The sequence below is a fragment of the Macaca nemestrina genome, chromosome 5, assembly GCF_043159975.1.
Source record: "Macaca nemestrina isolate mMacNem1 chromosome 5, mMacNem.hap1, whole genome shotgun sequence".
In the NCBI taxonomy this organism is placed as follows: domain Eukaryota; kingdom Metazoa; phylum Chordata; class Mammalia; order Primates; family Cercopithecidae; genus Macaca; species Macaca nemestrina.
This window is the reverse complement of record NC_092129.1, coordinates 138,204,373-138,218,419: the sequence shown is the minus strand read 5'-3', so window position 1 is coordinate 138,218,419 and position 14,047 is coordinate 138,204,373. Positions and strand designations below refer to the sequence as shown.

At 43.9% G+C, this 14,047-nt stretch overlaps 1 protein-coding gene across 1 annotated transcript in view; it reads left to right on the top strand.

Moving 5' to 3' along the window:
- LOC105489534 (cell division cycle 5 like) overlaps positions 1 to 14,047 on the top strand; it is a 70,554-nt gene that overhangs the window by 16,079 nt on the left and 40,428 nt on the right. The window contains exons 6-8 of the mRNA XM_011754367.3: positions 7,411 to 7,629; positions 9,935 to 10,079; positions 12,038 to 12,226. Of these exons, the coding sequence (XP_011752669.1) occupies positions 7,411 to 7,629; positions 9,935 to 10,079; positions 12,038 to 12,226 (553 nt within the window). The remainder of the gene's footprint in view (positions 1 to 7,410; positions 7,630 to 9,934; positions 10,080 to 12,037; positions 12,227 to 14,047) is intronic.

Genomic DNA, 14,047 nt, shown 5'->3' with positions numbered 1-14,047 from the left:
AGGCTGGAATTGGTTCCTGAGAAACAGTAGGGAAACTTCTCCTGACTGGGGTTTAGGTATAGGGGCACGTTCAGGATAGGAGCATACGAGAGGTTTCGGAGGTTGTTAGCTTGGGCAAAGGTAGAGGATCCCCATGGCAGAGGGACAGCAGTTAGTGGTGGACGCCCTAGAGTGGCACACAGAAAGCAGCCAGACAGGCTATGAAGTCCTGTAAGGTTAGCAAGTTCTAGTCCTTCTTGTAATAACTTTAACCAGGAGAAAGGACGTAAGTCTTGTGTTAGTCTGTTTTCCTGTCGTTGGATATTCCCGTGGACCAGAGGCAGTACTTGCACTAGGCCTCGCCACAGATAGAGGTGACTGCTAGGCCATGTGGAGGAGGGGGAGTAGTATACAGCCCCATGTTGAGGCGTGGTCCAGCGGGAGTTCCAGGGGTCTCTAACTATTCATGTATATGAAAAGTCTCTATCCCGTCTATGATGGAAGGGCCACTTAGGGTCTAACTGTTTTCTCTCTCCCCAGTAACGGGGTCTATGGATGTTACAATAGTTATAAGGACAGCCGGCATTTTGGTGCCACCAATAGTGTTTACAATTGTATTTAGTCTGATCTATTTGGTGTCATAGGTTTGGCTATTTGAAAACCAGTAAAATTTAGTAGAATTGGGCTGTTGCACCCTGAGGAAGGGCAATCAGCACTGGCCAATAATTTTCCGGGCTTATGAGGTTGTCCAGGGTGGGTTCGGTTTTCATAAAGCCAGAATCTCCAGACAAAGGGATTATGAGCTGGTTTTGTGATTTCTCTAGCGGCCACTAGGGCGACTAACGTTAGGGTTAGACTACCTAACTGCATGTTTGCAGTGAGCTATGCTGCTGGCGCAGGGTGAGTTTTAAGGGGTTGTTCCTAGCTCTGTCCACAGTCCACGTGTCCGGTGCTTCAGCCACCTCCGTGATTGGTCCCAGAAGATCGGAGGTTGGGTCCACTGGTTTGACGTGGGAGTAGTGGATCTACGATGCGATGCCTTCTACCTTCAGGGCGGTGGGTGTGGTTAGGAGTACCTGGAGTGGTCCTTTCCACCTGGGTTCTAGGGTCTCTTGTCGGTGTCGCTTGACCAGGACCCAGTCTCCCGGCTGGTACGGATGGGGTGTCGGCGGGGGACCGGTCTCGTATAGTTTCTTCAGCTTGGGCCAGATTTCTTGATGAATTTTCTGCAAGGCTTGTAGGGAAAATAAGAGTTCAGAGACATTTTCTGTTTCAGACTTGAGCAGATCATCTTTTAGGCCGGGAACTAAGGGTGGGGGTCTGCCATACATAATTTCTTTTTTTTTTTTTTTTTTTTTTTTTGAGACGGAGTCTCGCTCTGTCGCCCAGGCTGGAGTGCAGTGGCGCAATCTCGGCTCACTGCAAGCTCCGCCTCCCGGGTTCATGCCATTCTCCTGCCTCAGCCTCCCGAGTAGCTGGGACTACAGGCGCCCGCCCCTGCGCCCGGCTAATTTTTTCTATTTTTAGTAGAGACGGGGTTTCACCATGGTCTCGATCTCCTGACCTTGTGATCCGCCCACCTCGGCCTCCCAAAGTGCTGGGATTACAGGCGTGAGCCACCACGCCCGGCCCATACATAATTTCATAAGGAGTAAGGCCCAGTCTGTAAGGGGTATTACGGGCCCGGAACAGAGCGTAGGGGAGAAGGACCACCCAATTAGCACCAGTCTCCATAGTTAATTTAGTTAAGGTCTCTTTTAAGGTCCGATTCATTCTCTCTACCTGTCCTGAACTCTGGGGCCTGTAAGCGCAATGTAGTTTCTAATTTGCCCCAAGGATGGAAGCCAAATCCTGACTTACCTTAGCGACGAAGGCCGGCCCATTATCTGACCCTATCTGGATGGGGAAGCCATACCTGGGGAGGATATCTTCCAGGATTTTCTTTGCTACAACCTGAGCAGTTTCTTTCTTGGTGGGGAATGCTTCAGTCCACTCTGAAAAAGTATCTACAAAGACAAGTAAGTACCGATACCCGTATTTTCCTGGCTTTATCTCAGTAAAATCTACTTCCCAGTAGATACCGGGCCTGGTTCCCCTGAGCCTTGTTCCCGTTGCAGCCTGGGATTGGGGGTAGGCGTTGTTAAGCTGACAGACTTTGCAACTTGTCACGATGTTGCTGGCCATCTCGGCTGTATGTCTGAATTTGAGCTTAGAGCGTCTGATCAGGTCTATCATCCGCCGAGCACCCAGGTGGGTGGTTCGGTGGATGTGTTCTAACACTTGTTGTCCTAATTTTTTTGGTAGGATGGTTTGGTCATTAGTATCAGTCCACCCCCCATTCTGGATCTGTTTCAGGGGAAGCTTGTCAATCCACTGGAGATCTTGTTCTGAATAATCAGGGAAATATGGCAAGTCCCGGGGGCCCGGGTCAGGGAGCTGGAGTGCAAGGAGTTGGCTGGGAGCCTTCGCCACCTTTCTTGCAGTTTGGTCTGCCAGAAAGTTGCCTTGAGCAGTTGGAGTACTTAGTTTCTGATGCCCTGGGCAATGCACAATGGCTAACTTTTCTGGCCTCCATAGGGCTGTTAGCAGGGCTAGGATTTCTTGCTTGTTTTTTATCTCTTTTTCTTCAGCCGTCAGTAACCCCTGCTCCCTGTAAATGGCCCCATGTATATGCGCTGTTGCAAAAGCATATCGGCTGTCTGTATATACTGTCAGCTTTTTCCTCGCCCCTAAGGTAAGAGCTTGGGTGAGCGCTATCAATTCGGCCTTCTGGGCCGATGTCCCCGGGGGCAGGGGTTCCGCCCAGATTACCTCAGTCTCTGAAGTCACTGCCGCTCCAGCGTACCTCTGGCCCTGATGCATGAAGCTGCTCCCATCAGTGAACCAGACGAGGTCGGCGTCAGGAAGTGGGCGGTCCTGCAGGTCTTCTCGAACTCCGTGCACCTGAGCTAGTATCTCGGTGCAGTCGTGGAGTGGGGCGTCCAGGTCCGGGTTGGGCAGCAGCGAGGCAGGGTTTAAGGTCGTTGGGGGCAGGAAAGTTATCCCAGGTCTTCATGGAGGGCCTCATCGAACAGGGTAGGAGAGTTTTTGAATCCTTGTGGCAGTCTGGTCCATGTCAGTTGGCCACTTATGCCTCTGTCAGGGTCATTCCACTCGAAGGCGAAGAGCTTTTGGCTCTGAGGGGCTAAAGGCAAACTGAAGAAAGCATCTTTTAAATCTAAAATGGTGTACCATTGATGTTTAGGGTTTAGGGTACTCAGGAGGGTATATGGGTTAGGCACAGTTGGATGTATATCCACAACCCTCTTATTGATTTCTCTTAAGTCTTGTACAGGTCTGTATTCTCCACTATTAGGTTTTCGTACCGGCAACAATGGAGTATTCCAGGGTGAGTGACATGAGCGGAGGACCCCTTGGTCAAGGAGCCGGCGGATATGCGGGGCAATTCCTTTCTTGGCCTCTAGGGGCATCGGGTATTGGCGTACCCGCACGGGGTCTGCCCCAAGTTTAAGTTCAACAAATAAAGCAGGACGGTGTTTTGCTAGTCTTAAGCCCCCCGTTTCCGCCCAAGCTTCTGGATATTGCTGGAGCCAGGTTGCTATGTCCTGGTCAGGGGCCGTTTGCTCCTGGTGGAGCCGGTATTCATCTTCTAGGGTTATAGTCAGGACGGACATGGGTTGATTGTGGGAGTTTGTCACGACGGGCCCCTCAGGGAGGAAATGGATCTGTGCTCCCATTTTAGTTAGCAGGTCTCTCCCTAATAGGGGACAGGGGCTCTCAGGGATAACCAAGAAAGAATGGGTTACATTCTTGGCTCCGAGGTTTACTGTTCTTTGTGTTGTCCATGGGTATTTCTTAACTCCTGTGGCCCCTTGTACCCATGAGGACCTGGAGGATAATTTTCCATTAGTTTTAACTAAGACTGAGTGCTGTGCCCCCGTATCGACCAAGAACTGGACCGGGGACCCCTCCACTTGCAAAGTTACCCTAGGTTCGGGGAGGGGATCCGAACCCCGTCTTCTCTAGTCTTCATCTTGAGTGACTAGTACGGGTATAGACCTAGGGGGTCCCTGTCCTCGTTGTTTCTTTTTGGGGCAGTCTCTTACCCAGTGGCCAGCCTCCTTGCAGTAGGCACATTGGTCTTTTCTCAGATTATCATGCCTGGGGGGCCGCCTGGGTTGGGTGTACTCTGGCTGTAGATGCTCTTTCTGTACCACTGCTGCCAGGACCTTGGTCATTTTTTCAGTGGCCTTAAATTGCCTTTCCTCTGGAGTATCTCTGTTATTGTAAACCCGCTGGGCTATCTGAAGGAGGTCTTGGATCCGCTTTCCTTCTAAGTCTTCTAATTTTTGGAGTTTTCTTTTAATATCTGGGGCTGCCTGATTTACGAAAGACATTACAACAGCTGCCTGACTTCCTGGAGCCTCTGGATCTATGGGGGTGAACTGTCTAAAAGCTTCCATTAATTTTTCTAAGTAGGTGGTTGGGCTCTCTGTCTTTTCTTGCAGAATAGAATATACTTTAGCCAAATTAGTGGGCTTGCGAGCAGCTGCCCGGAGACCTGCCATTAGAGTCTGGCGATAAAGGCGTAGCCGTCCCCTACCTTCTGCCGTGTTGTAGTCCCACGCCGGCCTGGTCAGAGGAAAGGTCGCGTTTATGAGGTCGGGGTTGGCAGTCGGTTGACCGTCGTCCCCCGGGACCAGCTTTCTAGCTTCTACCTGTATTCTCTCTCGCTCCTCCGTGGTAAACAAGATTCGGAGGAGCTGCTGACAATCATCCCAAGTGGGCTGGTGGGTGAACATGACACTATCCAGTAAAGCCAGTAAATCTTTGGGGTTGTCTGAAAACCGAGCACTCTGATTTTTCCAGTTATACAGATCACTGGTGGAGAATGGCCAGTACTGGAGCCTGGGGATTCCTGTGTCATCTGGGGGTCCTATTTCCCGGAGGGGTAAAGCCACCGTGGAGTCAGGCGGCTGGGGGGGGCTAGTCCGCGAAGTGCGCCCTCGCGTCCGCCCCGCCAGCCCCTCAAAGTTACTTTCCCTTTCAGCAGGCCCGTGAGTGCCGGCCGCCTCCCCTCCGCCTGCTCTCTCCCGCTATTTCATTCGCGCGCGCTCTCTTTCTCTCTGTCATCCCGTGTCTTTTCTCCTTCACACTCAGTCTCTTTTTCTTTCTGTCTCTCTCTCTGACTCTCCACATCTGCCGTTTCCTCCCCTTTCTCTTTCTGATTTCCCTTCTCACTTTCTCTGTCTCTTCCTGTAAAGGAATGTGGGTTAGAATCCCTATAGAGGAAATCTGATCTGACTTATTAATGATAGCTAGTTGCAGGCGTGCCTCGGCAGCCTGGGGACCGGGACCGGGAGCGCGGCGCCGGAAGCTGGGAGCCCGGGGACCGGGGCCGGGAGCGCGGCGCCGGAAGCCGGGGACCGGGGCCGGGAGCACGGCGCCGGAAGCCAGGAGCCCGGGGACTGGGGCGGGAGCACCGCGCCGGAAGCCGGGAGCCCGGGGACCGGGGCCGGGAGCGTGGCGCCGGAAGCCGGGGACTGGGGCCGGGAGCACGGCGCCGGAAGCCGGGAGCCCGGGGACCGGGGCAATTCAGACCGCAAGCGCGCACCCGGGGACCGGGGCAATTCGCGCACCCGGGAACCGGGGTCAGAGTCAGCTGTTGCCCGGATCGTGAACGCGCTCCGGCAACTCAGATCGCAATTTAAATCAGAAGAGAGCCAGGGGACGTCTCCCACCGGTCTCCACTGGCCGTCCTATAGCGCGTCCGCCAGGACTGTGCCAGCCTCAGTTTCAGACCTCGCGAGTCACAGATTCAGATTCAGAACAGACACACAGACACAGACAAACGGAGACGAGCCAGCTCACCTATCAGTAGATCGATCTTAACAGGTCCGTTGACCAGGGGTCTGGTGGGCTTGGGGAATCCTGGACGAGCCCCCAGATGTTATGCCCAGACCGTTTGTTCCCCAAAGAAGACCACCAGAGTCCAGAGTCAAAGCCAAGCGGCAAGGATCTTTACTACAAGTTCGAACCTGGTCCCTCCTTTACACAGTATACAAGAGGGCCCCGATCAATGCGAGCGTTTGGTTTTTATAGCCCGAAAGTTGCAGGGGAACAAAGAAATTCTTTTGGCTCCCGCGCTTTCAGTAACCTTGAACGGCTGTCTCCTTATCGGAGACTTTCCAGGTGGTGTTTGTACTGGGCTCAGGGAGTTTTGAGCCTGGGGGCTGAGGAATGTGCCCAGCTCCTTTCAATTACAGTTATAGCAACATAGGAAGATTAAAAAAAGTAAAAATTAAATGGAATTCCACTCTCCAATGACTATCGTTATTAATATTTTGGTGGACGTGCTTTGATAGATACGCATACAGTTCTTAAGTGTTGCTCTGTAACATGTAAACTTTCTAACATTTTTTACACAGTGGTATGTCCTGGGCCTCTTTCCATGTCAGAGTAGATTTATAGCCTTTTAAAAGTTTATGTAAATGTCTGTATAATATCTTATAAATTCATTTAATTTCTTACTGATAGATGTTTAGATTGTATCCAGCTATTCACTATTATAAACAGTGCTTAGTGAACAGCCTTGTAGTTAAGTCCTTGCTCATGGTCTAAATTATTTCCCTAGGCTAAAGGCTAAGGAGTGAAATTGCTGCTCAAAAAGTATGAAAATCTTTAGGCTGTGAATGTGTATTTCTAACTTCTCTTTGGGAAAAGATGCACCAATATACTTTTTCATTACCAGTGAAGCAGACTGTCCATTTTTTGCAGCCTTGCCATTAAAACAAAAAACTGAATGGTATTAATTAGATATGCAGAAATGGTACTTGTTAATTTAATTTGTGATTCTTTAATTGTTAAGTAAAACTTTCGTCATTTTAGCTGCCTGCATTGTTTACTTTGTGAACTGTTTCCTTTTGCTCTTTTTACACCCTTTGAGTGCATTTAAAAAAAAAAAAAACTTTGCTTAGACTCTTTATATTTAATCATCATACTAGTTGCAAATATTTTTTCCTAGTATTTGCCTTTTAGTTTCATTTATAAATTTTCATAGTGCTACAATTAGAAGTTTTGTATCTCAAAGCTATTCAGTGTGCAGATGAGTGGACTAAAAGGAAAAAAAAAGCTGTTGATTTTTTTCTTTTGCCATTTATTTAATTTATATTTGCTAAGTACATTTCCATCCAGAAATAAGATATATATTTACTTGTAGTTCCTTTTGGTTTTTCTTTTTGCCTTATTGTGTGCATGTGTGTGTGCACCTTTAAATTAAAACTAGGATTTGTTTTGGTGAATGATGTGAGGTAAGGATTTAAATAAATATTTCTTCCCTAAATAAATAGATAGTTTTTTTTTAACTGTATGGGATAATTTGTCCCTGCCACATGGCGGATGATTTTCAAAGTGATTTTGCATTCTTTTCAGACGTCTTGCTGCCCTCCAAAAAAGAAGAGAACTTCGAGCAGCTGGCATAGAAATTCAGAAGAAAAGAAAAAGGAAGAGAGGAGTTGATTATAATGCTGAAATCCCATTTGAAAAAAAGCCTGCCCTTGGTTTTTATGATACTTCCGAGGAAAACTACCAAGCTCTTGACGCAGATTTCAGGAAATTAAGACAACAGGATCTTGATGGGGAGCTAAGATCGTAAGTTGCCTTTCTGATTTTGGAAATGGAAAGGAATAGTAGGAGGAGTCTTACGAAGGGCGAAGTATTATCCTTGTCAGAGCCGGATTTTTATTATTTATTTAAAATTCTTTTAAAATTAATTTTTTTTTTTGAGACAGGGTCTTGCTGTGTTGTCCAGGCTGGAGTACAGTGGTACAAACATGACTTACTGAAGACTTGACCTCCTGGGCTCAAGCAATCCTCCCACCTCAGCCTCCTGAGTAGCTAGGCCTTCAGGTGCACACCACCACACCTAGATAATTTTTTTTTTTATTTTGTAGGGTGGGATCTCCTTTTATTGTCCAGACTGGTCTCAAACTCCTGGGCTCAAGCGATCCTCCTTAAAGTGTTGGGATTATAGGCATCAGTTACTGTGCCTGGTCTAGATTTTTATTAGTACAATGTGGCCTACATATGGTTTTATTTATTTAATGGATTCATCTTTCTGAGAAAATCAGGGACTCTGGCTATCATGTTTTTAGCACAGAATGCTGTTTATGGCTCTTAAGTTGAAGTGCGTGACTCTTAATTGACTGTTTACTCTTTGAATCACATCTTAACTTTTAGGTACTTTTATGAATAGGTTAGTTTCACTGGTGGCTGGAATCTGTCAAAATTGAGTCTGGTTTTTTTAGTCTTTAAAAAAATTTGTTTTTTTTTAAGACAAGGCCTCACTCTATCACCCAGGCTAGAGTACAGTGACATGATCACAGCTCACTGTATCTTCCACCTCCCAGGCTCAAGTGATCCTTCCACCTCAACCTCCCAAGTAGCTGGGACTACAGATGTGTGCCACCATGACTGGCTAATTTTTTATTTTTTGTAGAGAGGTGGGTCTTGCCATATTATCCATGCTGGCCTTAAACTCCTAGGCTCAAACTGTCCTCCCTTTGCCTCTCTCACAAAGTGTTGGGATTACAGGCGTGAGTCACCACGCCCGGCCCTTTTAGTCTTTTCTAGTGAAAAATTTTGTTTTTATTAAGATGAAATTAAAAGAAAAAACTACTGATCCTTTCACTTGATGGGATAGATACACTTTTATAAAATCTTTATGTTTTAGAAGATAGCAGATTTTCCCTATTTCTTGAGAATTTTAGTTTCTTTAAATCTCATATCTGAATATTGTAGGGAAAGTATTTTATGGTTGTCAAGGATTTTTAAAAGTTTTCTGCTCTGTTGACCTTTAATTTCTGTTGATATGAATTGTTACAAAACAACAGCTATCGGCCATTGTAAAATAGGATTTTCTTAGATGTACTCCATTGTATTTATTCCTCAAATTAGGACTTTGCTTTAGGTAGGCTGTACAAATAAAGAGACGGAACAGGAAAACTATTGATTTGGAAGGAGTACTAAGTGGGGGAGGCAAGAAAGACGCAGAAGGGGAGGAGGTATTCCTGGAGCTTTGAAAGACTGCTTCGAGCCTGTCTTTAGGCTTCTTAATCATGTTTAGATGTTGCTTGTCAGTATTAAAACAGCCTTTTTAAAAAACTTGTGAATTTTAAGAATCATGACAATTTAGTAAGTTTTAAAGGGAAATTTAAATACTATATTTTAATATTATTTCTTTCATACACATTGTCCTTTTTACATACTTGTCATACTTTTTCCTATGTGCACACACATTTTCATTGAATGTTCATAATATAGGAATAGTTTTTCTTTTGACATTATGTGGAATGTTTTGCTTATCACAGTCTTCATACTTATATGTTTTAATATTTAGTACTTCAATTACTTAGGGTATGTTATTAATAATTTTATTGCTATTCTGAGTTTGCTTTTATCTTGAATATAGTAAGTAATGGTGTAGGGGACCACTTAATGCATATTGTTTTTGCCTTTTTTTAGTTCTTTTCTTTTCTTTTCTTTTTTTTTTTTTGAGATGGAGTCTTTCTCTATCACCCAGGCTGGAGTATAGTGGCAGGATCTCAGCTCACTGCAACCTCCACCTCCCAGGTTCTAGTGATTCCCCTGCCTCAGCCTCCGAGTAGCTGGGATTACAGGCACACGCCACTAAGCCTGGCTAATTTTTGTATTTTTAGTAGAGACGAGATTTCGCCACATTGGCCTGTCTGGTCTCGCACTCCTGACCTCAGGTAATCCACCCACCTTGGCCTCCCAAAGTGTTGGGATTACAGGCGTGAGCCCCTGCACCCGGCTTTTTTAGTTATTTTCTTAGAAATGAGGTTGTTTGTTCAAAGGGTATGAGTATTTGTATGAATTTTAATGTTTTTGCCTATATGTAACTTACAAATGTCTTTTCTACCTTGATCCATGACAGTGAAAAAGAAGGAAGAGATAGAAAAAAAGACAAACAGCATTTGAAAAGGAAAAAAGAATCTGATTTACCATCAGCTATTCTTCAAACTAGTGGTGTTTCTGAATTTACTAAAAAGAGAAGCAAACTAGTACTTCCTGCCCCTCAGGTAATCTGATAAAAGCAAATTTTTCACTATGTGAATTTATATGCTTATATCATTTATTCAGCAAATGTTTGAAGGCCTGTGTGCCAGGTTTGTGCTGGATGCTCTTAAGAAATTCACAGTTTAATGGGTAAGACACACATAAAAACAAGTAATTGTGGGCTGGCTGCGGTGGCTCACGCCTGTTATTTTAGCACTTTGGGAGACCAGGATGGGCAGATAACCTGAGGTCAGGAGTTCAAGACAACAGGAGTTCCTGCGCAGTGTGGTGAAACCCTGTCTCTACTGAAAATACAAAAATTAGCTGGGCGTGGTGGCACACACCTGTAATCCCAGCTACTCAGGAGGCTGAGGCGGGAGAATCACTGGAACCCTGGAGGTGGAGGTCACAGTGAGCCAAGATCGTGCCTCTGCACTCCAGCCTGGGTGACAGAGTGAGACTCTGTCTAAAAAAAAAAAAAAAAAAGAAAAACCCACAAGTAATTGTGATATAGTATGATAAGATAGCTTCAGCTTCTCTGTATAAATTATTGTATCAGGTCTTAAACTGCTCATATGATGGTTTGGTAAGTAATCGTCAGCTCTTAACATTTTGTCAACAGGTTAGGATTTTAGGCTTCTTTTTTGTAGCTGACAAGGGTAAAGGTGTGGTTTGGCTTTGTGGACTTTAAGCTACCTTCTCCCAGGGAATGTTTTGTTGTGTTTTGCTTGTCTTTTTTGAGACAACAGTTACGAAAATCAATGTGGGAGTTGTGGAGAAAAGATACAAACATTCTTTCATTCAGCTTGTTACAGGCTGTTTTCTTTTTACTTATTCTAGTTGATCAGAAACATGGGACCTTAGAGTAACCTTTTTTTTTTTTTAATGAGACTGAGTCTCGCTCTGTCGCCAGGTTGGAGTACAGTGGCGCCATCTAGGCTCACTGCAACCTCTGCCTTCCGGGTTCGAGTGATTCTCCTGCCTCAGTCTTCTAAGTAGCTGGGACTACGGGCGTGCACCACCATGCCCAGCTAATTTTTGTGTTTTTAGTAGAGACAGGGTTTCACCATATTGGCCAGGATGGTCTCGATTTCTTGACCTCATGATCTACTCGCCTCGGCCTCCCAAAGTGCTGGGATTACAGGTGTGAGCCACTGTGCCTAGCTAACCTTCTTTTTTTTCTGTTTTGAGTAGTACAGCTTTGTAGAGTTGGACAGATTTAATGGTGCAGAAGAAAGGACTTAGGAGACCAGAAGAACTCTTTCCCCCTGTGAGCACATTGGCTGCATCAACACAAGATTCTTGGGCATAAACTAATTTTGTCGTATCCTGACATTCCTAGTGGGGATATTTATTAAATTGAAATTTTGTCTTTAATTTTTTTCTTAGTACACCTTAGGATATTTATTTTGGTAAAATTACTAACACAACACCTTTAGATTTTCTTAGGGATCTTGTGGCTCACTGGAGTATTTCTGTGTGATATTTTAATTGGTTTTCAGTCTTCCTCCTCCAATTTTGTATAAATACTGCTATTTTACATTCTTGGTACATTGATACGTTGATTTGAAAGAATTTCAGTATAGAGATACAGCCTTTGTAGCTTGATTTTATATCAAACGTGAATTTTCCCCTCACATTCTGTAAGGAAGACTTTCTAAAGCTATATTATGGAAACTTTCAAAGCCACAAAAAAGATGAGTACTACCGAGAACCCCTGATACTAATCACACAGCTTTAGCAATTCGTTTTTCTGGAATGTGGAAATTTAAAGATGTGTCAGCTCTCAGTTAAAATAGGGTTTTTTTTTTTTTTTTTTTTTTTTTAAAAGACAGTTTTGCTGTGTTGCCCAGGTTGGTCCCGAACTCCTGGGCTCAAACAGTTTGCCCTCCTCGGCCTCCCAGAGTGTTGGGATTACAAGTGTGAGCCACTGTGCCCGGCCTCAGTTAAAATGTTGCTTACTATAATTGTGTCCTTTTAGATTTCAGATGCAGAACTCCAGGAAGTTGTAAAAGTAGGCCAAGCGAGTGAAATTGCACGTCAAACTGCCGAGGAATCTGGCATAACAAACTCTGCTTCCAGTACACTTTTGTCTGAGTACAATGTCACCAACAACAGCATTGCTCTTAGAACACCACGAACACCAGCTTCCCAGGACAGAATTCTGCAGGTAAGGTGTCACGTAGTAGAATGAGCCTTTTACTTTGTTTATTGTCCTTAGAAGTATCATGCAGGAGAACTAAGTGGTTTGGTTGTGTTTCTTTTAGTGTAAATGGTTTGAAACTGAGTCCTGAATGCATAGATCTTGTAACATTTCTGTAGTAGAGAAGCTAAATAGATTCAGCAATAAGTTTTATTTTCTCATTTATTAATTTGTAACTTTTGAAGCCAACCCTTTTACCTTCATTAGTCTTTTGTACCTGTTAGTAAAGCATAGTTTTGTAAAATTTCACATTGCCTACCAATCCTAGGAAGAAAGAAATACTTCCTTGCATTTCTGTACTTAGCTTCGCATAGTGTGCCTGCAATTCTGCTTTCTTCCCTCTCTCTAACACATGGGGTAGACACAGCTTTATGTGTTCCCAGGGTATCTGTATACCAGAGAATATCCAAACCTACAAAACATAGTTGGGTCTTTTGGTACTCTTACATCTCATTTCCTCGTCTCTGATAGTCAGGAATATAATTTTAAGGTTTTGATTCTAGGCAAACGGTTGTGTAAGGCTTAGCAAGAAAAACAGTTGTGCCCCTCATCTATAGAGGTACTTGTTACAACCCTTTGTTTTACTTTCACCGTTTAAGATCTTTGTTACTCGTTGACCATTTTCAGTTTTGGGCATTATCTGTTGTTTTTCCATATATAATTTGACATTTGGCTTTCACACCCTCTGTGTCCGTCATGCATACGTTTTCTGTTCCCCTATTGTCTGTTATAATTTGGTTAGCTTTATATTCTTGGTTTATCTTACGACTCTTGTAAATCCTATTCATTGCTAAACCATGAATTACCTTATAATTTGTATAAGTTATACAAATATGTAATACTCTTACATATAGTATGTAATCTATAGCATACCATTTTGCTTTGCAGTATAGTATTTTGTTTTTCTTGGAGTTAATACTTGTTTTATTCAGTTGCTAAGTTTTTTGACTAAGCCCTAATTCAACTCTAGACTACCCTGGCTGTGTCCATTTTCTCTATCAGATATTCTTAACTCTTTGAAGAAGTCTTTCTTAGAACTTCCGAATGTTCTTGCCTGGAGTGATTTTTCTTCAGGGCTTGTTTATGGCTTGTTCTTTTGATTTCCCTTCACTGTCACCCTAGAGAGTCCCTTGGATCACGTCTTTTCGGGCTCCCATGCCTTTGGCTGTCTTGGTTTACTCCCTTGTTCAATGAAGATTATCATTCAGTAGCTTTCAGAGAAAGGGTTCATAGGAGGTAGATTTTTTTTTATTAGTTTTTTTCATTGATAAGGAAAAATTGTATCTATGGTGTACAGTATGATGTTTTGATATATACCTTATGGAATGGCTAAGTCAAGCTGTTTAACATGTACATTACGTATTTATCATTTTTTTGTGATAAGAACACTTAAAATCTACCCTTAGCAATGTTCAAATGTACAGTATACTGTTATTCACTATAATTACTGCAATGTATAATCTCTTGAACTTATTTCTCCTCTCTTACTGAAATTTTGTGTCCTTTGACAGACATCTCCCTGGTTCCCTCATCCCTCAGCCTCTAGTAACCACCATTTTACTCTTTTTCTGTGAGTTTGACTTTTTTAGATCCAAAATAAGTAACATTTGTTACAAATAAGTAAAATTTGTCTTTCTGTATCTGGCTTATTTCACTTAATGTAACGTCCTTCAGTTTCATGCATCTTGTCACAAATGACAGGATTTCTTTTTTAAGGCTGAAAAGTGTTTTATTGTGTTTATATACAACATATTTTTTAATTCATTTTTCCATTGATGGACCCTTAGG